Source organism: Plectropomus leopardus, chromosome 17 (genome assembly GCF_026936395.1).
Source record: "Plectropomus leopardus strain MGB_pleo_1.0 chromosome 17, ASM2693639v1, whole genome shotgun sequence".
Lineage (NCBI taxonomy): Eukaryota > Metazoa > Chordata > Actinopteri > Perciformes > Serranidae > Plectropomus > Plectropomus leopardus.
The window spans coordinates 15343391-15371093 of NC_142192.1; the positions used below are offsets into that span (position 1 = coordinate 15343391).

At 40.0% G+C, this 27703-nt stretch overlaps 2 protein-coding genes across 19 annotated transcripts in view; one reads left to right on the plus strand and one right to left on the minus strand.

Moving 5' to 3' along the window:
• The window catches only part of dync1i1a (dynein cytoplasmic 1 intermediate chain 1a), a 67946-nt gene extending 54745 nt beyond the window's left edge, over positions 1-13201 (plus strand). For all 17 annotated transcript variants that reach the window (XM_088089922.1, XM_088089923.1, XM_088089927.1 and 14 more), the window contains 3 exons: positions 3447-3587; positions 7754-7879; positions 10619-13201. In XM_088089922.1, coding sequence (XP_087946048.1) covers positions 3447-3587; positions 7754-7879; positions 10619-10729 — 378 coding nt within the window. In that variant the 3' untranslated portion in view covers positions 10730-13201. The remainder of the gene's footprint in view (positions 1-3446; positions 3588-7753; positions 7880-10618) is intronic.
• slc25a13 (solute carrier family 25 member 13) overlaps positions 13096-27703 on the minus strand; it is a 93725-nt gene continuing 79117 nt past the window's right edge. For both annotated transcript variants that reach the window (XM_042507043.2, XM_088089915.1), the window contains exon 18: positions 13096-14241. In XM_042507043.2, coding sequence (XP_042362977.2) covers positions 14064-14241 — 178 coding nt within the window. In that variant the 3' untranslated portion in view covers positions 13096-14063. The remainder of the gene's footprint in view (positions 14242-27703) is intronic.

Below are 27703 nucleotides of genomic sequence, written 5' to 3' on the forward strand. Positions count from 1 at the left end.
CACGTATGTATTTGCAGTGAATTCTCTTTGCATTCACGTTTGCCCTCACGGTTCAAAAAGGCCGTCACACAGAAGTCTCCTGATGTTTTCATGCTCGGCGGTGCAAATATTGTGGTTAGTGAAAACATTTGGAGTTGGCCAGAGTGTGAAGACGTCGCGACAGCTGGGAGTGGGTTTATGATTGTGCATAACTTGAACCGTCGTGCTCTCTTGACCCCAAAACCAGCGTCTACTAAGTGATTGGATGGAATATAATCGCTCCACTTTTGCTCTCTTAAGAAGTTAATTAAAGGCCTGCATCTCAGTCTGTGCAGGTGATTGTTAACAAGCCTGTGTGTGCCAAAAATGAGACTGTACTTTTGATCTTCACTTAAGGATTTTTGGTGTGGTATTCTTTTCCAGCACTGTTTGTGAAACATTTTCTCATTTGTGGACATCTCAGTCCCCTCAATGCATGCTTATGAAATGTGCTGTGAAGCTGTCGAGCTAGTGTGATGTTTGTGATGCCGCCAGGATGGAAGCAATGAAATTTTATGACTCTGGCTGCAACAGAGGTAGATGTTTTAGATCCCTCTGAAAGTCCAAGTGTTGTGTGGTTTTCTTGTCAGACTCTGTTACATTTTGAATTTTGAGACAGCAAATGCTAAAGTGTTGATTATCGTCATCAAAAGTTATTAGTTGTATCATTTCTATGGGATTTTAGCAGATTTTTATGGCATGGTCTAAAGCCAAATTAACATCTTAAGTATTAAATGCTTTAACGTAAGGCTTTTGTAAAATTCACTTAGTGTCATATTTGTTGAAACTGTCACAATATTTTTAAAGAAGTACATGAAACAGATCTGTCTGAATAAGAATCATGTCCATTCTCTTATTTCTGCTGCCTCCAATGGCATTTGCTAAAACCTCTCATGGCACAGTGCAGCCTAGTTTGACAGTTTGACTGAAGTTCACAGTGATTGACATGACTGACAGCTGTGTCAGAGGCTCCTCAGTTCTGAGTGGTTGTTTTTGTTTGCCTGTATTAAGGCTGTAGGGGCATCAGTGGCTCAGTGGATGGAGCAGGCGCCCTGTGTGCAGAGGCTGAGTTCTTGCTGCAGTGGTCACAGGTTCAACTCCAGCTTCCACCCTTTGCTGCATGTTGTCCCCTCTCTCTTCCCTTTCACTCATACATTCTGTCCTATCAAATAAAGGCGAAAAAATATCTAAAAAAAAAAATACCGTAACCTAATAGAGAAGCCAGAGGAGTATTTTTTTTTTCCCTCTGTCACATTTTGTGCTGTTTTGATACGGGGACAGTTTCAGCAAACATGAAAAAAGCTTTTTTCTTTTTCATACCAACTACAGCTTTAATTTGCATCCATTCATTTTCTAAACTTGGCTTTGCACTGTGATGTTAACTATCAGTATCCAGTGTGTCAGTGATGATTTTCCAGTTCAAACGTGCTAGAAGCTCCCCAGGAAAGATAATGACAAACAGTTACTTCACGCATGGCGCCATAAGGATTAAGTTTAATTTTAAGATTAGTTTTAAGACTTGTTGCTGCAGATTATTTACCCAAATCACCTTATTTAAGTTAGGTAGATTAAGGACAGACTGCAGTAAAACAGTAATGTTAAACTGTAGTGTACAGCCAAAAGGACATATTTAAGAAAGATGGATTGACATTGCATTAAGGCAGACTGTCAAAATACAGCAATATTTTAAATACAATTTGGAAATGTGAAACATAAGATCTAGAGGATGAGTAAAAGTCTGTGTTTGGGGGACAGTGACTAAAACAAGGAGAGGATAAGAGAGAGAACATAAACAAGAGTCGCTCAGCTGATCGAAAGTTGAAACTGAGGTGGATAAAAATGACCTCTGCTGTCACCTCGCCGGCTGGAAAACAGGTTCAATTGAGGCTTGAAATTGTCTGGGCTCTGTTTGTTTGTGTTTGTGTGTGAGAGAGCGTGCATTGCTATCTTGTGTGTGGGTCTCACAGCCTTTCAGAACAACTGTGGAGAGAGAGAGAGAGTAAAGGTGATGAAGAGCAAAAGAAGGAATGAGAGGAGGAGAGAGAGGGAGAGACTACATTCCTTCATTTGCTCTTTCAGCCAACCTGTCTCCTCTCTTCCAGCCCTCCCACTCTACCTGTCAGGAATGCAGTTTGTGAGCCTCTGGAATCCCAACAGCCACTCTGACAGATGGAGATACACACACACACACACACACGTTTGTACTAAGCCACTTATTTAAGTTATCTTCCATCCTTAATGACATTACAAGCAGTAGGATTCAGCTACAGGCTGCGTTAACAAAGTCAGTACAGCTTGGGGTCAAAGTGAAAAAACAGTGGAATGCAATGATGCAATGGTAAAAATTCGTCCATTGGTAGAGATTTGACAACACCGTTTTTCTTCTACGGGAGCTATTTGGTGCTTTTTGTCCCACAGAGCAAATGCACGAGAGACTTCGCCAGCCATGCGGCTAACTTCCGCGCTTTTGCTCTGCTAACTTGAATGGGGATAAAACGTTTAATCGTGTAACTCTTCTAGACTTTCGAAATGTGCAACGAGTCAATTTGCTGAAAAACATCTATCCACTAACTTACAGGCATCGCTTTCACAATGTAGGTCTTTTTTAAAAAAAAAAACGAATGACAGACCCTGAAGTCGTAGTTGTAGTCAAGCGCACTTCAGTTTTATTTTTTTTTTGTTTTGAGTTCTTTGGGGGGTTTATTAACCTCGATTCATCATATGTGAGGCAGCAGTTTTCTCATCGGTATGGACGTTCTAAAGAGAAGAAAATACTTACATGTAATGAAGTCAAGTATGATAATTGTAGAGCACTGACAAGGCTATTTTTCAAACATAAAGCATCCCGCTCACAATCAAATAAAAATCTTGGATACAAAACTTATTGAACTTTATTTTAAGTTAAAAGATGCATATTTACTTTTATATTTTTTTGTACTTTCAAATATTGATATCAGTGTAGGCCTAAAAAATCCTGTATTGGTCAGACTTTACACACACACACACACACACACACACACACACACACACACACACATCCTATATTTCGTCCATTGTCCAGCCCTCCTCTTCCTCCTATTTCCATCCCTTCCCATCTCTCCCTCTCCCTCTCAGACAGCTGTTGTGTTGAGGTTACAGTACACCTTGTGGAGGGGCCCTCCCTTTCATCTCTCCCAGCGGTTTTATGGTGCTGTGTGAATGTGCTAGGCTTTTTAATTAGGCTCTGCACCCAGACAGGCCCCAAGGCTGAGGCAGCGCCACTCTGTCTGAAGCTCACTCACTCCCTCTCTCCATTCCTTCTCTCTCTCTTCTCTTCTCTCTCTATCTCCAGTGTGTCATCTTCTGTAATCCCCAACTCTCTTTTTCTAAGCAGTGCTTTTTTCTCACCATACACACCTCTACAGATATCCTCTTTTTCTCTCTTTCAGCACAACAAGCCTCTGTACTCATTTGAGGACAACGCAGACTATGTGTATGACGTCATGTGGTCACCCGTACACCCTGCGATTTTCGCCGCCGTGGATGGCATGGGCCGCTTAGACCTGTGGAACCTCAACAACGACACTGAGGTGTGTGTGTGTGTGCGCAGTGCGGGGTGAATATAGTTGATTATGGGCGTGTTTTCAGTATCATCTCTTTGCACGTTGATGTGCGTGTGTGTGTTTGGTGTCCTCAGGGCCTGTTGCTGGGCCTCAGCCCGAACCACACAACCAAACACCCAAGCCTTTTCCCTCCCATCAACCCCCTCACCACCACCAACCCCTCCACAGCCCTCCCTACACACACACACACACACACACACACACACACACACACAGTTCAAGATTCCCCTGTGGGCGTTTCCCGCAGCCCTCGCTTTAAATCAAACTGGTTGACAGCTCCTCATCCAAGCTCCCACCCAGACGTTCCTCTAACATTCATGCAACCTCTGTCCAACGTTCAGGCAACCTCAGGACCCCACCACCTCGTCCCATCTGCCTCCCACACTCGGTTCCATCAGTGAAATACACAGATGTGCAGGAGACCACGAGTCAGAGAGCCCCAGCCCTCAGTCCGCAGTCCCATGCTGGAGATGGAAATAATAAAATGAGAAAGTTCAGGCCACGGCCTTCTCTGTGGATTTATTTTTGGAGGAGAGCATTTGAGGCCAGTGAAGTAAAGATCATCGTGTTATTCAGTTTAATTATAGCGTCAAATATTGAATAAAGATAATGAATATATAGAACCAATCCCATTTCAAGTCCCTCCGGGATTTTGCAGTGTTGCGATTGCAACAGTTTTAGTAAAATCAGCCAACACCTGTGAATTATGCGTGACCTTGCAGTTTTGTCCAGTCATCGCAATTTTACCGCAGATTTGACTATTTAAAACAGGTAAAATCTCATTGCATTGTAGAGCTGCATGCAGGTTCTCTCTCTCTGTGTTTATGATGACACTACTGCTGTGCCTGTGACAGAGCCGCACACGCTGACATTGATAACTGTTAATATCATACAGCTTACTTTACCCAATGTTTATCAATGGGTTTAATGACAGAGTCAAGCATTTCCCTGTCAGTGTGAGATTATTGGGACTGTTTAACAGCACGACATCTGATGTTTGCTGCTGCTGTTGTGTTAAATCATTGCAGCCAGGTGGAGCAGCAGCAGAGCAGCCTAACGGAGATAGTCCTTCAGCGCTGCTTCAGAACGGCAGCAGCAGCTAATCGTCGGCGATCAGCTCCGATCTGCCGCCCAACCATCACAAATACTTTCAATAAAGCATCCCCTCAATACCCTGCTACTTCTGCAATCATTGTCGATAGTGTTTACCTAAATAGATACGTCTATGGCAGTAACGGTATTATCGCAATTACGTTGGCCATATATCGAGATAGTTAAGCATAGATGCTCACGATTGGTTCACAACCTCAATTTTATGCTATTAACCGATCAAACAAACAGACTGCTTCTTACCCGACTTCTAGCGATGCTCAGTAGGCTAATAACAGCAGGCTTTGCTCCTGCCCTGCAGCTCTGCACTTATATTTGTCGAGCGGTAACAAGTACAGCAGCTTTAGCGACTTTAGTTAAACTTCAGCGTCATATGCCATCAAAGGGGGGGTGATGTTGGCATGGAAACAGTTTGAAATTCAGGACTGTCATGCACAAATCAGCTAGCTAGCTAACAAGACATTGGCAAACTACTAAAGATTTATTTTATTATGTTTGTTATAAAGAAAATACCATAATGCATTGAAATGACATTAAACCATGATAAAACAGTGATTATCACAACTTTTAAATCTTTATTAGTGAAGAAAACACATTCGTAGGAGGCTTTTGTTGCCTGTGCAGCTATTTTGCTGATGATTTCTCATGACACTGGGTTTGGAGTGTGCCATGTGGCCCTATTCCTTTATCCCAACAAGAATTTAGACACCCTTCCCCTAGACATGGACATCCAAAATAGAGAGGTAAGGGTAAAGTTGTAGGGGCAAGGGCTGTTTTGGGACTGAGCCATAGTATAAAATAAAACAAATAACTTTTTTTTTTAAGCGAGTAGGAATCACAGCTAAATTATCTTTGGCTATTTTACTCTGCACATCATGAAGAGTGCAAAGTTTCCTATTCATTTAATAGCTTTTTTAATGGAATAGTTTGATTTTTCAAAATAACAAGAACCTAAACTATTTCTTCAAGACAGAAAAAGTTGCATCGTAGTGAAAAGATATCTTGAGTCTGAAAACCATAGTCTTTTTCAACTCTGATATGAGAGTGGGTACCGAACCTTTGATCACTCAGGTAAAAGTAGGGATAAAAGGATCCTCCATTCTCCTTCCCACTTGGTTTCCATGGAGACAACACCCACAGAGCCTTCAACCTTAATACAAGTCTGCATCTCTACAGATGCTCTCCTCCCTCGCTCATAATGCTCTTTCACTCTCCTCCTTCTCATTTTCCTGCAGCCCCTTCATAGCGTCCACATATAAAACTCACTTCTCATCTCCTCGAGTATTATGTTACATCTCAGTCTCATCTAATCTCTCTCCTCTCCTCTTATTTTAACCCCGAATCTACCTCACTGATCCCATCACTAGTGCTGTGTCTTCCCTCTGCAGCACATATGACAATTTTCCCATGCTCCCCCTCAACAGCCGCCTTTTCACAGACAGAGGAAGAGTTCATTATCGACGGCCTAACTCAGCTAACAATGTGCTTTATGAGAAACATTTGCTCAGACACACACAGACGGATGTACCAAACACATGCACGCACATTCACTCATACACAGTCAGTCTAATAGCAACAGACGTCCATTGTTGCCGTCATATTAAAAACACACATAACGACACTAGCGGAGCACTGCGGCGCGCCTGGTTCTCATTTCCAGCACACGCACGCAGACATATACAGCCAATTTAGAGCGCTCAGTTCAGATCCACTCGGGCGGAGCGGTGGAAGCTAGCAGGCTAATGGCAGTCAGTCTGTGGTTAGCGCTGCTTTAAATACGCAGAAGCTCGGTGTGTGAGGCGACATGATGCCAAGGCCTCTGTCTCCACTGGTGACATGTGTCAGACTCGCCTGCCACATGTCAGGAACAGTTTATAGAAACACTGCAGATGGTTTTAGGTTTTTAAAGGTGCAAGCACAAGCACTGCTGTTTACTAAAAAGAGCAACAGCTCACCCGCAACAGCAAACATGAGCACAGTTATTATACAGTAAATAGCGCTGCGTGTGTGTCCACATTTGAATGAGAAGTTGTAAATTTTGACGGCCATGTTTGTCTAAGCTCCTGAGTATTTGGATAAAGTCATGCTGCCGGTGTTGTAAACTAGTTCTGTAAATTAGACTGTAATGGCCCACTGCTCCCATTTTCCAATAAACATTAGGAGAAATAGCTTAAACTGCAGTTAGGGCCATTAAATGAAAATAAATAAGGACTCAAGAAACAATGTGCAAATGTGCATCTTTATTTCAGTGCATTTTTTGTTAAAAAATGAAAGGAATTTTATGTTTGTTTGTTGTTTTTTTTATTGAGCTGCGGTATAACTAACAAATTCACATTCATCAGGCTGCATTCATCAACGAGGAAAGTATAAAGAAAACAGTTTTAACACCACCTGCCTGCAGGCGGCAGCCTGGAGGTGATGTTGCTTTTATGGATTTATTGTTGGGTGTCATAAAGGTTTATGTGGCTCATTAGAGGCTCACATACTATTTTATATCCAAAGTGCACAATGTGCTGTAATCCTGTCACTCTAAAAATTTAGATTTAGATTTAGCTCTGATAGGTCTTGCCACTTTCTTGTGTCACTGTGGTGTTTATTATATATATATTTAGATATATATATAGGTATTCAGCCTATTGATAAAAAGTATTGATATCCTAATATTAGAATTATCTGAGCTAAAAAATCTTATTCCTATTGCAATTACCCAACTCAACAAGCTGCAGGAGGGCGACATGCATTATAGGGTATGTCAACTCATAGACCGGGCACCATACACAAGAACGTGCAATATATATCTTATTTACTGACAGATAATGCTCATAGACTTTTCGTATTGTCTTTTTATTGTTCTGTTCTTTAATTCTATTTACATTGTACATTTACATGTTTACCGTTTACTGCTCTGTACCACAAACTGGGAACATAAAAGTCTAAGTCAAACATCCCAGTTTACATGAAACATCTGATTGGCATGAATGTAATGTGATCATAACTGAATTGTTTAATTTGTTTTCCACCAGGTGCCAACTGCCAGTGTGACTATTGAGGGTGCTTCAGCCCTCAATAGGGTCCGCTGGTCGTCGGGGGGGAAGGAGGTGGCTGTGGGCGACTCAGAAGGCAGAGTCTGGATCTACGATACTGGAGAGGTATGGATAATATTCATGTAGTTTTTAAATGGAATAAATGCATAATGCACTGACTGTAAAGCAGAGACATACTGCGTGACTGTGGGCAAAACCTTTGCTGGTACACAGAAAAATAGTGCAGTGTGAGCACTTCTCTTTTTCACAGCGTATGCGCTTGTCCCTCAAAAGTTTTAAAATGTCTAAAATATAATTCTATGAATGTTAGTCCTTAAAAGTCATTACATAGTCTTAAATTTGAATTAGTGAGGTTGTAATTGCCACAAACGCTTTATTTAATTTATTTTATCTATTGTTAAATCGCTTTTTGTCAGAATAAATAAGCTCTTGTGCATGAAAGTCCATGTTTCTGATGTAACAAATCTTTAAACCTACCACTGGACCTAATTTAGTCTTTTTACTTACCTGTTGAAAAAAATTAGATTAACTTCACTCGATGTAATAACCATATTCCTACATAAAATCCTTTGTCTGAATGGGACTGAATGTACACTAACCTTTATGCTTATCTGCAGTGGATCAATTAGAAAAATAAACATTGTCAAAAGAATAGTCCTAAATTTGGTTAAAAATGATCCTTAAAAGGCATTTAAGGGTAGACAAGTACCATTGTAATCATCACAAAATAATAACAGTGACATTTCAAATTGGGTTGTACTTGGGCTTTTCTCATATGAGTTTAATATTTTGGCAGCCTGCTCGGGTTAAAGAGAAATTCGCTGAGTACATTGTTTTTGCATTTACCGTGGGTGCGGTGATGCATGGTTTTGGCGGCTTTAGTTTTCAAACAATCAAAGATTTAATTACAACCCTAAGTACCAAAAGCATGAGTGAACTGCAATGACCAAAATTTATTGCACCATTGAAGTCAAATTGTACTACAAGTAGATTAAGAGATTTTAATGTCTGGACTTGAGTTACCGGTTACTAAATAAAAGACTGGTTACATCTTATCATTAATACCTCCTGATTTTACCAAAAATAAACTGACATGCGGTGAGAAAAACTCCTGCAAATAGTGAGTGTATGTTATTGTAACTGAATTGTGACTAACAAATATATACTTGCATTTCCTAAGAGTACAAAGTGTAGTCTTGTTAACTTTTATGTATATTTGGTCCACTGACTTTGGCGAAAGACACGTACTATAAGAGGAGAAATAAGTGCATTTTTTTCACAGCAAAACCTCCACATGCACCACAACTGATCATTTTAGGTCTTTTAGCTCTGTATGTTTACCCAACTGTCAGCATTGCCATGAATGTATGTGTTTGATTTTTTTTCCCTCCCTCTTTCGTGTGTCCCCGTAAAATGGCCTCCACATGACTTTGCCATCACCACAAAGCGGCCAGCCACCCTGCCTGATCCCGTATGTTTTTTCATGTTTGGAGGGCTCTGGTTAGGATCCCCATGTGAGGGCGCGTTAGCCTAGCCACTGGGCTAATTTTAGCATCTTTTTGTTGTGTGGTAAGTGGGAGCGAGGCTTGGCTGAGCTGGTGGCCTCCGCACCGGGTTAATGGTAACGAAGAGTCATCAATAAAAGTGAGCTTGGTTGAAAGCTTTTATGACTCCAAAGAGCTGCGTGTGTATGTGTATGTGTGTGTGTGTGTGTGTGTGTGTGTGTGTGTGTGCAACAGCATGTGAAAAAAGAGATGGCCGCAGTTCCATGGGTCCAACAGAAAAACCTTGAGATGGTTCCAGGAAAGCTAAATACCAAATTCTTTTATTTCAGTTTTATTTTACTCAGTATAAACTGGTTTTAGGTCATTTATCAGCAGGGATCAGGGTTGTTTTGATTGGTCCTCTACTGTATGGAAAGTCCAAATCATAAAACAAAAGTCTGTCAGCGGGCTGCTGTATTAAAAAAAAACTAGCAGATCAGGGTTAGTGGCTCAGTGCTGCTCTGTGAGATGAAAATGTTTTCATCCTTCTTCTTCTTAAAGCCTGGCAACACTAAATCCCACAGTCTTTCTTTGACACTTGAGCTTCTTGAAATCTGTTAAGCTCTCGGGCACTGTATACATGATGTTTTGTCGAAGCCCCCTGCTGTGGCCAGCCCAGCTCTGTGGGGGGTTGGGGGGGTTCAAAATGGCTGCCTCCCTCCTCCCGGTTCCTGTTTAATTACAGCCCGGCCATGCGAGCGGTTGCAGACAGCTTGGGTGGCAGCTGCGGCTTTGGTCCCACTCATTCTGACTCCCACAGTGTACGAATCCAGCTAAACACTTAAAGAACACTCATTTGACTTCCTGTATTAGCCCTACAGTCAGTGCAGTTTCATAGTTATTGTGTATTTTTATCATTGTAGTGACATACTGTATTATGTCGTTTTTATGGCATACCATACTGTCACATTTTGATAACTTGTTAATGATATACTAAGACTTTTTAACTTTTTTTTTTTTACATACTATAGAATTACATTTTATTGCTTTTTTATTGCATACTAAAAGAGGACTTTTCTGAGACTTTTTAGTGGCATACTTTTTTATGACAAACTATACCGTGACAATTTTTGTGACTTTTTTGTGACATAATGCATGATTACATTTTTATTACCTATTAATGATATACTACAATAGGACTTTTTAACATTTTTTTAGTATGATTTTTTTTGTGGCATTTTAAGATTTTAATGTCATGAATTTTCATTTTACTTTTGTGTGGCACTCTATCCTATGACACTATGCAGATGTGTCCAGCTGGCATTTCATACCATGTAACCTGTGTTTCTTTGTCCTACAGCTGTCAGTGGCCCACACTGATGACTGGGCACGCTTTGCTCGTACCCTGATGGAGATTCGTGCTAACCGAGCGGATGGCGAGGAGGAGGGGCCTATGGAGCTGGCTTCATAGAACAGGACTCCAAACCAAAGCAGAGGGAATTAGAGACCAGAGGGGTGTAATGCGAAGCAAGATCTATGAGTTCACAAGGTATGCTCAGCCAAAAGCTAGAGTTTTCAGTGTCATATGCAAACTCTTTGAGCTCTATGTTAGTAATGCCACAGAGCAGTTACAGTAGCGCAAACTGCATGCATCACATTGTGTTTGTTTTTGCCACAGAAACCTTCAAGAATACTGTATGCAACATATAGAGATGGTTCTTGCTCTAATTGAACTAATAAATACCGGAAAACTTCAATTAATAGCCTGGGCTTTCCATTGCTTGAATCACTGTCCTCAACAGGCTTAAATTTGGGACAGTTGTCTATTTTTTTCTTTTCACACAAAACTGTTGCTCAGCAAAGACGGGAAACAATATCAAATTATTTATGTAACCATTTGAAACCTGGACAATTTGGCTTCATTTATTTATTTATTTTTAAAATATTATATTACATTTTTGTAAAATAAATGTAAATATATAATTATGATCATTATGAATATAAATCACTTTACATTTTACCTTAGCTGTTAAAAAAAATATCGTCTAGATCTACTAATTTCTTTTTTTGTGTCTCCCTTGATTTCTGTGCTGGTAATACTGTCTTCTTTGGTGCTCATGGTGTCAGTAAAATTAACTGAATGATTGAATTGTGGAGAATCTTACCAACCTAACATCGTGTGTTGTATGTCCATGTTGACAAAAGTATGAACATATAATCATATTTGTATGCGTGATAAAAGCATTTAACCAAATTTATCTCCAGTGGGTCGCCAACAACCCATTTTAATACATCCAAAGAATTTCTATAAAAATGAACTGCATGGCAACAAAACCAGGCTTTTAATTGAAACATGCCTATATTTGTCAGAATGTGTGGACACACTCAACTAGTAAAAGCGACTGGGTTTAAATGGGAATAGGCTATAATTTGAAGTTTTACGGTATTTTTTTAGTGTTCCCTAGCCATTTGCCCACATTGGCTCTGAAAAAAAGCCTTCCATAAAAACACAGAAAGCAAACATTAATAGTTCCAGAAAGCCTAGGTTAACGAAGAAAACTGATCGTTGAAATACTTATCTCCGATTGGAATTTTAGAATTTGTTGAGCCAGCTAACGCAAAAGAAAGCTAGGCTATGTCAAACTTGCTTCGTGGTAAACCTCTCTGGTGTGCTTTTGTCAGTGTCACTGTAGCATGTGCGACTCAGTCAGTTTTGTTTATTCACCTTTATGTACATGTTCCTGTCTGGTCCAAACAAAGCTGCAATTTTATTGTATTTGTATTCCTGCATTTACTCTCCTGTAAATGCATATTGTCTGTAAATGGTTAAACCGTTGACCTTTACTGATTTGTCCGCCCTTATTTATTTCATTAATTATTCGAGGTGATTTGTCGCTTGCAACCTGTGAGCCTACAGCATATACGACTTGGCAGTCTTATAGCCTTATGAAGATATGTGTACTGTGACGATGCTTTGCACTACGGTAAAATTAAAGCAGGGTCCATAGACTAGTCATGTATTGTTTACAAAATGTCATTGGGCGGGTTTCCATTATAGATTTGTGCAAAAATTAAGCAACATTTATGAAATGTCGATAAAACACAATTGCGAGATGACCGCGCTTCCATTGAGCAACTCTTCTCGTGATGTTACGCAGTTCTTCTCTCCCGATAACATTTCACAAAGCATGGCGATGGATGTTCAAAACATTAGCAGGTGTATTTCTACTGCAGCCACTGCACTAGCCATCATTATTTCCAATAAAAGGCGACGTAGGTGTGTTTTGCGAGTGATAATGGAAAGACAAGCTTGAGTGGCCACGTATGAGGGATTTCTGGGAGGTGATAGTCTATGATTTGACACAGGAATTGTGGATTCAAAACTTCCACAACCTCAACTTTTGAAGAGTTTTGCAATGCAATAACTCATGCCCAGGGAACCAGTTCCTACCGACAAGCACATAGCCATAGCATCGTGTGACCTATAAAAGTGAAAAAAGTGTTTCCGCTGCAGTTTTATGAAATATGGCTTTTTTGTTTGCGATAGATGGAGTTTTTTCGAAATTGACGTGTTTCTATGAGGCATATTTTATATATGCCAATTTCATTTTGCACAATTTTAGGGTTAATGGAAACCCGCCTATTTTCACTTTATGTTGTGCTTTTTTTCTCTGTATAATGCCTGCATGCAACACATTCCTGAAATATGCCAGATGCATAATCATGGAGTCATTATGGTGGCGCTTCCACACGTGGGGCTTTGTGGCTGCTTTATGTTAGTGCGTCCAAAACTGAATTGATAGTGGTATTGGCACTTCTGTTCAAAACAAGAGCAACAACTGTATATTCTTTAATGAACTGTTAATTATCAAGAGGTATATTGTAATTGCAGAGTGCTGGCTGTTAAACCTGCTATGTTGACCATTAAAGCATAGCTAATGAAGTTTTGGCTTGAATTGTCCTTGGAATAAAAGAAAACTCCAGTATACATAGTGTTTACTAATATAAGTTTCTCTTTACTCTCGGTACACGTTGCTGCCATACGCACAGTAAGGCACAGTGATTACTTGCCATATGTAACTCCTACATTCTCTGTACTGTACAAATTTTAGTCGTGACACACTACAGAACAGCAGTTGGTGCCAGCTGTCTCTCAGATATTCACACATCTGCATACATTTAAACCTGAAACCAAACACCTTACAGTAAACATTGCGTACATTCATTTTCTTACACTGCGTCTTTACATTCAAATACTTTTTGGTCATATTTTTGTGGATACATTTGAGCAACTCAGGACCAAAATAGCCGTAGAGATATGAAAATATGTCTCTGGATTTCTATATACAGAAGTGCAACATTTATGATCAGTCTTTTTTTAGTCCAGTATATGATCGTGTGAGAATGTGCTTTTGGTTATAAAGCAATAAAAGGAAGACACTGGAAAAAAAAGCTGCAACTAAATGTAGTTTTTGATAGTATGTTCCAAAAACAGCAAGCAGTTAAGGTGTGTTTGAATTTCTGCCAGCCCCTCTGCTGCCTGTGTGTGTATACTGAACCAACTGAACTTTATAAAAAACTAAACCGCATTATAATACATTTCTATACAATGTCAATCAAAAGATAAAACAAATACTGCAGGAGTTTAACAAAGAGTTTTTTTTGAGCACCTATGCTAACTGCCTCACATATCCTTAAGGTTGCATTTAGACTAACAATAGTGATTATACGAAGAAAAGATATAAACAACTTTAAATAAATAACTTAAAATACTACTATTAATGATTTTGAAAACATTCAAGCCCTCATTCGGCCGCTGCTGCTGGTGCTGCCACCGCTGTGTAGCGTGGGAGATGAAGCCCAAACTTGCTTTCAATGCCAGCGAACGTGGCCACGGCCAACCTGAAGCCTCCGATGTGGTCGGGGTTGGGCGCCGGCAGGCTGATCCGAGACTTGGGGGTGGGCTCTGAGCCAGCAGGCTTTCTGTGGTGGCGAGAGAGCAGAAGAGACGGGAGGAGGAAACCAGAGGCGCAGTGACAAGAGAGTTTTGATAAAGGAGAGAGGAGAGAAAGAGGAGTGGTAGAGTTAACTAACCACATAAACACAGCGCAAGATATTATTTGAACCAAGAAAGGGAGATAGTGACCATGACAGGAGTTTTATTGTTATTTATACAAGTCTTGACTTAATATTATCATATTCAACACTTCACCACAGGAATAAACCTTCTAATAGAAAATTGAAAGAGGGAAATTTCTTCCTCAGAGCAGAACAAATAAAATTGCTTGTTGATTTTACGTCAAGCTCTGTGATTGGATGCCAACATGAGCAGCAAAAGAGCATAGATCAACTCCCCAAAACCCACAGAATTTTCATCGGATCTGTAACTGATTTTGTTTCACTGAGTTTCTTGGGAGAGAGGTAGCAACATGTAGAAGCCATCCAGTGACATGCATGCATGTGCAACACAGCTGTCCATTTAAAATGAGCACTTTCTGAGTCATTGTGAGAGGTTCGCCACCTCTCTCTTCACCATCAGACCTTTTTAACATCAGAAAAAGGAGTGAATTATTCCTGAGAGGGACCTATTTTGTGGAGAAAAATCAGCTCATTTTAAACTCAGAAGTGGGGAAAGTACATTATGTCAAACTCGAGTCAAATACGTGCTGCCTGCCCAGATAACTGCCAAGCAAATCTATTTAGTTTTAAAAAATTGTCACAACCAGAGCTCTTGTTATCATTTTTTTTGACTAATTTTAACTAACTTTGACTAATTTGACTAATAACAAAGTACTATGCTATGACATTTTGATGCTATTTTCGATGACACACTGTGCTATGACTTTTTGTTTGAAGCTATTTTGGACAATATACTATACTATGACTTTTTTATGCTATTTTGGATGACATGTAATACTATAACTTTAATGCTGTTTTGGATGACATTCTGTACATTTGAGTTTTTATATGCTATTTTGAACAACATACCCTACTATGACTTTTAAGTACTATTTTAAACAAAGTACTTAAAATTTTGCATGTAGTATTACTTTATTATATTTTGGACGACATACTATACAATGACGTTTCTCGTGATTTTTGGATGACATACTATACAGTGATGTTGATTATTTTTGAGCGACATTCTATACCATGATGGTTTTTGAGCGACAAAATCATCAAAAATGTCATACAATAGTATGTCGCTCAAAAATCATCAAAAACATCATAGTATAGTATGTGACGTAGAAAATAATTACTTTCTAATGTTATGGAACCATCAGTAATTGTGTGGAGTGGTATGATTCAGTGATGTCATGAGGACCTTTCGAGTCTTTCACTGTCTCCAGTAAGTCTGTGTGTTAAGATACTGCAAGGGCGAGACCTTATAGATGTTTTGACTACATCGATAGGCATATAGGCAGTATGTTGCTCGAAAATCATCAAAAATGTCATACTATAGCATGTCACTCGAAAATCATCAAAAACGTCATAGTAGAGAATGTCGCTCAAAAAACATCAAAATGTCATACTATAGTATGTCACTCCAAAATCGTCAAAAAAGTCAGTGATGCCACTCAAAAATCATCACCCCCCCATTCCCAACAGGAAGTCAGCCATTTCGAATTTTGTGCTAATTTTGGCGATTTTTCCCTCCTTGTGTTTTTGTGAACTTGTCCTACAGGATGAATCTGATTTAAATTAAATTTGGTGGGTCCAATCTTAACTCCTTGGTGATGAAAAGTTGGGATGAAAAGAACTTAGTTGATAACTGGCCTGAGTCAAATATCAGTCGAATTTTCGGCAGATGTCACTCCCTGAGCTAAAGGGAATGTTGAAAACATACAAAATGTCAGGAAGTTTAGCTCAGTGGGTAAATCAGGTGGTTAGTGTGCCTCAGGTTGCTGGTTCAAGTCTTATCTGGGACAGGTGACTTTTGACTTTCTGTCTGTCCAAAACTCTACTGATATATGAGTCCGGCTGATAATCAACTCTTGGCAGGGAAAATTCAGTATTCAGTATATGAAAATTCAGGAGACAATTATGTGTTTTTTAACTGTTTGAAGTGTTCGTTGTTCATGTCATCGATGATGTACCGGCCTTCCTTCATTTTAGGACTGCTCCCTGTCATTCAAGACCTAAGGGATGTATCATCCCAGTCTTTCATCTTTCCAGACTCGCGCAAAGCTGCTTTGTGCTATGTTCCTGAGTTTCCTACCTTCCTACTCTGCCACTTTCCTGACTTTCCTACTCCACTACTACTTCCTACCATCCTTCTACTTACCCTGTTCTTATTCCTATTTTCACCTCTTATACTCTCATCCTCTACCTCCATCTTCTACCTTTACTCAACTTCCTGTCTCTCAACTTAACTTGTTGTAACTTGACTAACCTTACTGTCTCTCAACCCAACTTCCTGCTTCTCACCTCAACTTCCTGTCTCTTGACTGTCCTTCCTGTATCAAAACCCAACTTCATGTATTCGACATTCCCTTTAGCAGTCTTCAAAAGTCACCTATCCCAGATAAGACTTGAACCAGCAACCTCAGGCATACTAACCGCCTGATTTACCCACTGAACCAAACCTCCTGATACTTTGCATGTTTATGACGTTCCATTTAGCTCTGTGGTTTTTGACAGCAATCTTCAAAAAACACCTGTCCCAGATAGGACTTGAACCTGCAACCTCAGGCACATTAAGCACATGATATACCCACTGAGCCAAACCATAGTCATTGTGTAGCATGTCGAAAAAACATCCACAAACATGACCGAAAATGTTATAGTATAGTATTTCAAAAAATGTCAAAATATGACAGGTCCAAAAAATAGCTGAAAACCACATAGTTGATGTCATGGTATAAAATGTAAAAAAAATCATCATTATAGCATGATGAAAAAATGACATTGAATGATATGTCGAAAAATGTGAAAATATTACATGCTGAAACAGCTGAAAACCACATTAAACAGCTTATCAAGGCACTTCATAGTATAGCATGTTGAAAAAACATGTTGAATATATGACCAAAACAGCAATATTATAGTATAGCGAAAATGTCAAAAATGTCCAAAAAACAGCTGAAAAACACTTAGTATAGCATGTAGAAGCATATTATACTATACAGTGTTGAAAAACATCCAAAAACAAACTAGAACCTCAAAAAATAACATGTTGAAAAAATGACCAAGATAGCAAGGCTATAGTATGGCAAAAATGTCAAAATTTGACATGTCCAAACAACAGCTGAAAACCACTTAGTATAGCATGTAGAGGCATGTCATACGATACAGTGTTGAAAAAACATCTAAAAACCACCCCAAAACCCAAAAAATAGCATGTTGAAAAAATGACCAAAAAAGCAAGGCTCCCTCCCTAAACTGCCACCTTATCGTGGTGGAGGGATTTGCGTGTCCCAGTGATCCTAGGAGCTCAGTTGTCTGGGCTTTATGCCCCTGGTAGGGTCACCTGTGGCAAACAGGTCCTAAGGGACAAAGTGTAGCTCACAGGACCTCTTTTGATGAATGCAACAAATGTTTCGAAGTTTCCCTCGCTCGAACGCGGTTCACCGGGGCCCTCCCCCTGGAGCCAGGCCTGGGGATGGGGCTCGATGGCGAGGGCCTGGTGGCTGGGCCTTTACCCATGGGGCCTGGATGTGGGACCTCCTTCCCATGGGCTCACCACCCATAGGAGGGGCCAACTGGGTCAAGTGCTGTGTGAGTTGGGCATAGCCAGAGGCAGGGACCTTGGCGGTCCGATCCTCGGCTGCAGAGGCGAGCTCCAGGGACATTGAAAATCACCTCTCTGGTGGGGAAGGAGCCTGAGCTGCTGCACGAGGTTGAGAAGTTCTGACTAGATATAGTCGGCCTCAACTCGACACACAGCATGGGCTCCAGAACCAGTCTTCTCGAGAGGAGTTGGACTCTCTTCTACTCTGGAGTTGCCACTGGTGAGAGGCACCGGGCAGGGGTGGCAATACTTAAAGCCCCCCGGCTTGGTGCCTGGATGTTGGAGTTTACCCCAGGGAACAAGAGGGTAGCCTCCCTCCGCTTAGGGTTGGGGGGACGGATCCTGACTGTTGTTTGTGCCTATGGTCCAAACAGCAGCTCAGAGTGTCCACCCTTTTTGGAGTCCTTGGAGGGGGTACTGGAGAGTTCTCCTTCTGGGGACTCCCTGGTTCTGCTGGGGGACTTCAACACTCACGTTGGCAACAACAGTTAGACCTGGAAGGGCGTGATCAGGAGGAATGGCCCCCCTGATCTGAACCCGAGTGGTATTTTGTTATTGGACTTCTGTGCTCGCCACAGATTGTCCATAACAAACACCATGTTCAAGCATAAGGGTGTCCATATGTGCACTTGGCATCAGGACACCCTAGGCCGCAGTTCAGTGAACGACTTTGCAGTCGTGTCGTCAGACTTGCAGCCGCATTTCTTGGACACTTGGGTGAAGAGAGGGGTGGAGCTGTCAACCGATCACCACCTGGTGGTTAGTTAGCTCAGACCCAAACACATTGTGAGGGTCTGCTGGGAACGTCTGGCAGAGTCTCCCGTCAGAAGGAGCTTTAACTCCCACCTCCGGAAGAGCTTCGACCATGTCCCGGGGGGAAGCGGGGGACATTGAGCCTGAGTGGCCATATTCCGTGCCTCTATTGTTGAGGCAGCTGATCGGTGCTGTGGCTGTAAGGTGGTGCCTGTCGGGGCGGCAACACCCAACCCCGTTGGTGGACTCCAGCGATGAGGGGTGCCGTCAAGCTGAAGAAGGAGTCCTATTGGGCCTTCTTGGCCTGTGGGACTCCCGAGGCAGCAGACAGGTACCGGCAAGCCAAGCCGAGCGCAGTTTTGGCGGTCGCCGAAGTGAAAACCCAGGCATGGGAGGAGTTCGGTGAGGCCATGGAGAAACACTTCCGGACGGTCTCAAAGAGGTTCTGGACCACCATCCGGCGTCTCAAGACAGCAAAGCGGTGCTCGCTCAACACTGTGTATGATGGGGAAGGTGCGTCTCTGACCTTGACTCGGGACGTTGTGAACCGGTGGAAGGAATACTTTGAAGACCTCCTCAATCCCACCGACACGCCTTCCTGTGAGGAAGCAGGGCCTGGGGACTCAGGGGTGGGCTCTTCCATCTGTGGAGCTGAGGTTGCCGAGGTGGTCAAAAAGCTCCTCAGTGGCAGGGCCCCGGGGGTGGATGAGATCTGCCCAGAGTTCCTTAGGGCCCTGGATGTTGTGGGGCTGTCATGGTTGACACGACTCTACAGCATTGCGTGGACATCGGGGGCAGTGCCTCTGGACTGGCAGACCGGGGTGGTGGTCCCTCTTTTTAAGAACGGGGACGGGAGGGTGTGTTCCAACTATAGGGGGATCACACTCCTCAGCCTACCTGGTAAGGTCTATTCTGGGGTACTGGAGAGGAGGGTCCGCCGGACAGTCAAACCTCGGATTCAAGAGGAGCAATGTGGTTTACGTCCTGGTCGTGGAACTGTGGACCAGCTCTGGACCCTTGGCATGATCCTTGAGGGTGCATGGGAGTTTGCCCAACCAGTTGACATGGGCTTTGTGGACTTGGAGAAGGCATTCGACCGTGTCCCTTGGGGAGTCCTGTGGGGGGTACTCCTGGAATATGGGGAATCGGACCCCTGATATGGGCTGTCCGTTCCCTGTACGACCGGTGTCAGAACTTTGTCCACATTGCTGGCAGTAAGTCGGACTCGTTTCAGGTGAGTGTTGGACTCCGCCAGGGCTGCCCTTTGTCACCGATTCTGTTCATAACCTTAATGGACAGAATTTCTAGGCGCAGCCAGAGTGTTGAGTGGGTCCGGTTTGGTGACCTCAAGATTGGGTCGCTGCTTTTCACAGATGATGTGATCCTGTTGGCTTCATCAGGCCATGACCTTCAGCTCTCACTGGATTGGTTCGCAGCTGAGAATGACGCGGCTGGACTGACGGCCCAAAACCTCATGAAATAGCATGTTGAAAAAATGACCAAAGAAGCAAGGCTATAGTATGGCAAAAATGTCAAAATTTGACATGTCCCAAAAACAGCTGAAAACCACTTAGTATAGCATGTAGAGGCATGTTATACAATACTGTGATGATAAAACATTCAAAAACAGCCAAAAAAAACCCCAAAACAGCATGTTGAAAATTGACCAAAGAAGCAAGGCTATAGTATGGCGAAAATGTCAAAATTTGACATGTCCCAAAAACAGCTGAAAAACACTTAGTATAGCATGTAGAGGCATGTGATAATATACAGTGTCGATAAAGCATCCAAAAACAATCAAAAAACCTCAAATGTAGCATGTTGAAAAAATGACCAAAGAAGCAAGGCTATAGTATGGCGAAAATGTCAAAAATTGACATGTCCCAAAAACAGCTTAAAACCACTTAGTATAGCATGTAGAGGCATGTTATAACATACAGTGTTGATAAGGCATCCAAATACGGCCCAAAAACCCATGAAATAGCATGTTGAAAAAATGACCAAAGAAGCAAGGCTATAGTATGGCAAAAATGTCAAAATTTGACATGTCCCAAAAACAGCTGAAAAACACTTAGTATAGCATGTAGAGGCATGTTATACAATACTGTGATGATAAAACATTCAAAAACAGCCAAAAAAAACCCCAAAACAGCATGTTGAAAAATTGACCAAAGAAGCAAGGCTATAGTATGGCGAAAATGTCAAAATTTGACATGTCCCAAAAACAGCTGAAAAACACTTAGTATAGCATGGAGAGGCATGTTATAACATACAGTGTTGATAAAGCATCTTAAAACGGTCAAAAAAACCCACAAATGTAGCATGTTGAAAAAATGACCAAAGAAGCAAGGTTATAGTATGGCGAAAATGTCAAAATTTGACATGTCCCAAAAACAGCTGAAAAACACTTAGTATAGCATGTAGAGGCATGTGATAATATACAGTGTTGAGAAAGCATCCAAAAATGGTCAAAAAACCTCAAATGTAGCATGTTGAAAAAATGACCAAAGAAGCAAGGCTATAATATGGCGAAAATGTCAAAAATTGACATGTCCCAAAAACAGCTTAAATCCACTTAGTATAGCATGTAGAGGCATGTTATACCATACAGTGCTGATAAGGCATCCAAAAACGGCCCAAAACCTAATGAAATAGCATGTTGAAAAAATGACCAAAGAAGCAAGGCTATAGTATGGCGAAAATGTCAAAATTTGACATGTCCCAAAAACAGCTTAAAACCACTTAGTATAGCATGTAGAGGCATGTTATATAATACAGTGTTGAAAAAACATCCCAAAACGGCCCAAAACTTCATGAAATAGCATGTTGAAAAAATGACCAAAGAAGCAAGACTATAGTATGGCGAAAATGTCAAAATTTGACATGTCCCAAAAACAGCTGAAAAACACTTAGTATAGCATGTAGAGGCATGTTATACAATACTGTGATGATAAAACATTCAAAAACAGCCAAAAAAAACCCAAAACAGCATGTTGAAAAATTGACCAAAGAAGCAAGGCTATAGTATGGCGAAAATGTCAAAATTTGACATGTCCCAAAAACAGCTGAAAAACACTTAGTACAGCATGTACAGGCATGTTATAACATACAGTGTTGATAAAACATTCAAAAACAGCGAAAAAAAACCCAAAACAGCATGTTGAAAAATTGACCAAAGAAGCAAGGCTATAGTATGGCGAAAATGTCAAAATTTGACATGTCCCAAAAACAGCTGAAAAACACTTAGTATAGCATGTAGAGGCATGTTATAACATACAGTGTTGAAAAAACATCCCAAAACGGCCCAAAACTTCATGAAATAGCATGTTGAAAAAATGACCAAAGAAGCAAGGCTATAGTATGGCGAAAATGTCAAAAATTGACATGTCCCAAAAATACCTGAAAACCACTTAGTATAGCATGTAGAGGCATGTTATAACATACAGTGTTAATAAGGCATCCAAAAACGGCCCAAAAACCTCAAAATGTAGCATGTTGAAAAATGACCAAAGAAGCAAGGCTATAGTATGGCGAAAATGTCAAAATTTGACATGTCCCAAAAACAGCTGAAAAACACTTAGTATAGCATGTAGAGGCATGTTATAACATACAGTGTTGATAAAGCATCTTAAAAGCAGTCAAAAACTTCATGAAATAGCATGTTGAAAAATTGACCAAAGAAGCAAGGCTATAGTATGGCGAAAATGTCAAAAATTGACATGTCCCAAAAATAGCTGAAAACCACTTAGTACAGCATGTAGAGGCATGTTATACCATACAGTGTTGATAAGGCATCCAAAAACGGCCCAAAACCTCATGAAATAGCATGTTGAAAAAATGACCAAAGAAGCAAGGCTATAGTATGGCGAAAATGTCAAAATTTGACATGTCCCAAAAACAGCTGAAAAACACTTAGTATAGCATGTAGAGGCATGTGATAATATACAGTGTTGATAAAGCATCTTAAAACGGTCAAAAAACCTCAAATGTAGCATGTTGAAAAAATGACCAAAGAAGCAAGGCTATAGTATGGCGAAAATGTCAAAATTTGACATGTCCCAAAAACAGCTGAAAAACACTTAGTATAGCATGTAGAGGCATGTTATAACATACAGTGTTGAAAAAACATCCCAAAACGGCCCAAAACTTCATGAAATAGCATGTTGAAAAAATGACCAAAGAAGCAAGGCTATAGTATGGTGAAAATGTCAAAAATTGACATGTCCCACAAATAGCTGAAAACCACTTAGTACAGCATGTAGAGGCATGTTATACCATACAGTGTTGATAAGGCATCCAAAAACGGCCCAAAACCTCATGAAATAGCATGTTGAAAAAATGACCAAAGAAGCAAGGCTATAGTATGGCGAAAATGTCAAAAATTGACATGTCCCAAAAACAGCTTAAAACCACTTAGTATAGCATGTAGAGGCATGTTATAACATACAGTGTTGATTAAGCATCTTAAAACAGTCAAAAAAACCCAAAAATAGCATGTTGAAAAATTGACCAAAGAAGCAAGGCTATAGTATGGCGAAAATGTCAAAATTTGACATGTCCCAAAAACAGCTGAAAAACACTTAGTATAGCATGTAGAGGCATGTTATATAATACAGTATTGAAAAAACATCCCAAAACGGCCCAAAACTTCATGAAATAGCATGTTGAAAAAATGACCAAAGAAGCAAGGCTATAGTATGGCGAAAATGTCAAAATGTGACATGTCCCAAAAACAGCTGAAAAACACTTAGTATAGCATGTAGAGGCATGTGATAATATACAGTGTTGAAAAATCATCCCAAAATGGCCCAAAACTTCATGAAATAGCATGTTGAAAAAATGACCAAAGAAGCAAGGCTATAGTATGGCGAAAATGTCAAAAATTGACATGTCCCAAAAACAGCTGAAAAACACTTAGTATAGCATGTAGAGGCATGTTATACAATACTGTGATGATAAAACATTCAAAAACAGCCAAAAAAAACCCAAAACAGCATGTTGAAAAAATGACCAAAGAAGCAAGGCTATAGTATGGCGAAAATGTCAAAATTTGACATGTCCCAAAAACAGCTGAAAAACACTTAGTATAGCATGTAGAGGCATGTGATAATATACAGTGTTGATAAAGCATCTTAAAACGGTCAAAACTTCATGAAATAGCATGTTGAAAAATTGACCAAAGAAGCAAGGCTATAGTATGGCGAAAATGTCAAAATTTGACATGTCCCAAAAACAGCTGAAAAACACTTAGTATAGCATGTAGAGGCATGTGATAATATACAGTGTTGAAAAATCATCCCAAAATGGCCCAAAACCTAATGAAATAGCATGTTGAAAAAATGACCAAAGAAGCAAGGCTATAGTATGGCGAAAATGTCAAAAATTGACATGTCCCAAAAACAGCTGAAAACCACTTAGTATAGCATGTAGAGGCATGTTATACCATACAGTGTTGATAAGGCATCTTAAAACGGTCAAAAAACCTCAAATGTAGCATGTTGAAAAAATGACCAAAGAAGCAAGGCTATAGTATGGCGAAAATGTCAAAATTTGACATGTCCCAAAAACAGCTGAAAAACACTTAGTATAGCATGTAGAGGCATGTGATAATATACAGTGTTGATAAAGCATCTTAAAACGGTCAAAAACCTCAAATGTAGCATGTTGAAAAAATGACCAAAGAAGCAAGGCTATAGTATGGCGAAAATGTCAAAATTTGACATGTCCCAAAAACAGCTTAAAACCACTTAGTATAGCATGTAGAGGCATGTTATATAATACAGTGTTGAAAAAACATTCAAAAACGGCCCAAAACTTCATGAAATAGCATGTTGAAAAAATGACCCAAGAAGCAAGGCTATAGTATGGCGAAAATGTCAAAATGTGACATGTCCCAAAAACAGCTGAAAAACACTTAGTATAGCATGTAGAGGCATGTGATAATATACAGTGTTGATAAAGCATCTTAAAACGGTCAAAAACCCCCAAAAATAGCATGTTGAAAAAATGACCAAAGAAGCAAGGCTATAGTATGGCGAAAATGTCAAAATGTGACATGTCCCAAAAACAGCTGAAAAACACTTAGTATAGCATGTAAAAGGCATGTTATATAATACAGTATTGAAAAAACATCCCAAAACGGCCCAAAACTTCATGAAATAGCATGTTGAAAAAATGACCAAAGAAGCAAGGCTATAGTATGGCGAAAATGTCAAAATTTGACATGTCCCAAAAACAGCTGAAAAACACTTACTATAGCATGTAGAGGCATGTTATACAATACTGTGATGATAAAACATTCAAAGACAGCCAAAACAACCCCAAATGTAGCATGTTGAAAAAATGACCAAAGAAGCAAGGCTATAGTATGGCGAAAATGTCAAAATTTGACATGTCCCAAAAACAGCTGAAAAACACTTAGTATAGCATGTAGAGGCATGTTATAACATACAGTGTTGATAAAGCATCTTAAAACTGTCAAAAAACCTCAAATGTAGCATGTTGAAAAAATGACCAAAGAAGCAAGGCTATAGTATAGCGAAAATGTCAAAATTTGACATGTCCCAAAAACAGCTGAAAAACACTTAGTATAGCATGTAGAGGCATGTGATAATATACAGTGTTGATAAAGCATCCAAAAACGGTCAAAAAACCTCAAATGTAGTGTGACGACCTCACTAATCTGTGCCTCTCTCCTCAGCTTCTTCCTTTGCTGCAGCCCCAGAGTAGTTGGGCCGTCTAAATGGCTGGCCACACCTATAGGCGGGGCCTACCTCTATAAAAGGGCTGCTGGAGTCACTCTGCTCTTTCTCTGGTGGTTGAGCAGCTGATGCCACATGGCCAACATGGTTTAGTTAGTTTGGTTTGTTCTCTGTTTGTTGCACATACACACACACACACACACACACACACCTCATTCCACCTCACACCCTGATCTACGGATATGCACCTTATTTTCCTTTTAATTATATTCAGTTAAATAAACATCTCCTTATTCCCTGGCAAACTTTGTGTGGACTCTCTCTTTGTTGCAAACCAGTGAGCCAGGTTTGTAACAGTAGCATGTTGAAAAATTGACCAAAGAAGCAAGGCTATAGTATGGCGAAAATGTCAAAATTTGACATGTCCCAAAAACAGCTGAAAAACACTTAGTATAGCATGTAGAGGCATGTTATAACATACAGTGTTGATAAAGCATCTTAAAACGGTCAAAAACAACCAAAAATAGCATGTTGAAAAAATGATCAAAGAAGCAAGGCTATAGTATGGCGAAAATGTCAAAATTTGACATGTCCCAAAAACAGCTGAAAAACACTTAGTATAGCATGTAGAGGCATGTTATATAATACAGTATTGAAAAATCATCCCAAAATGGCCCAAAACTTCATGAAATAGCATGTTGAAAAAATGACCAAAGAAGCAAGGCTATAGTATGGCAAAAATGTCAAAAATTGACATGTCCCAAAAACAGCTGAAAAACACTTAGTATAGCATGTAGAGGCATGTTATACAATACTGTGATGATAAAACATTCAAAAACAGCCAAAACAACCCCAAAACAGCATGTTGAAAAATTGACCAAAGAAGCAAGGCTATAGTATGGCGAAAATGTCAAAATTTGACATGTCCCAAAAACAGCTGAAAAACACTTAGTATAGCATGTAGACGCATGTTATACAATACTGTGATGATAAAACATTCAAAAACAGCCAAAAAAAACCAAAAACAGCATGTTGAAAAAATGACCAAAGAAGCAAGGCTATAGTATGGCGAAAATGTCAAAAATTGACATGTCCCAAAAACAGCTGAAAAACACTTAGTATAGCATGTAGAGGCATGTTATAACATACAGTGTTGATAAGGCATCCAAAAACGGCCCAAAACCTCATCAAATAGCATGTTGAAAAATTGACCAAAGAAGCAAGGCTATAGTATGGCGAAAATGTCAAAATTTGACATGTCCCAAAAACAGCTGAAAAACACTTAGTATAGCATGTAGAGGCATGTTATATAATACAGTGTTGATAAAACATTCAAGAACAGCCAAAAAAACCCCAAAACAGCATGTTGAAAAATTGACCAAAGAAGCAAGGCTATAGTATGGCGAAAATGTCAAAATTTGACATGTCCCAAAAACAGCTGAAAAACACTTAGTATAGCATGTAGAGGCATGTTATAACATACAGTGTTGATAAAGCATCCAAAAACGGCCCAAAACCTCATAAAATAGCATGTTGAAAAATTGACCAAAGAAGCAAGGCTATAGTATGGCGAAAATGTCAAAATTTGACATGTCCCAAAAACAGCTGAAAAACACTTAGTATAGCATGTAGAGGCATGTTATAACATACAGTGTTGATAAAACATTCAAAACAGCCCAAAAACCTCATAAAATAGCATGTTGAAAAAATGACCAAAGAAGCAAGGCTATAGTATGGCGAAAATGTCAAAATTTGACATGTCCCAAAAACAGCTGAAAAACACTTAGTATAGCATGTAGAGGCATGTTATACAATACTGTGATGATAAAACATTCAAAAACAATAAAAAACCCCCAAAACAGCATGTTGAAAAATTGACCAAAGAAGCAAGGCTATAGTATGGCGAAAATGTCAAAATTTGACATGTCCCAAAAACAGCTGAAAAACACTTAGTATAGCATGTAGAGGCATGTTATACAATACTGTGATGATAAAACATTCAAAAACAGCCAAAAAAAACCCCAAAACAGCATGTTGAAAAATTGACCAAAGAAGCAAGGCTATAGTATGGCGAAAATGTCAAAATTTGACATGTCCCAAAAACAGCTGAAAAACACTTAGTATAGCATGTAGAGGCATGTTATACAATACTGTGATGATAAAACATTCAAAAACAGCCAAAAACCCCAAAAATAGCATGTTGAAAAATTGACCAAAGAAGCAAGGCTATAGTATGGCGAAAATGTCAAAAATTGACATG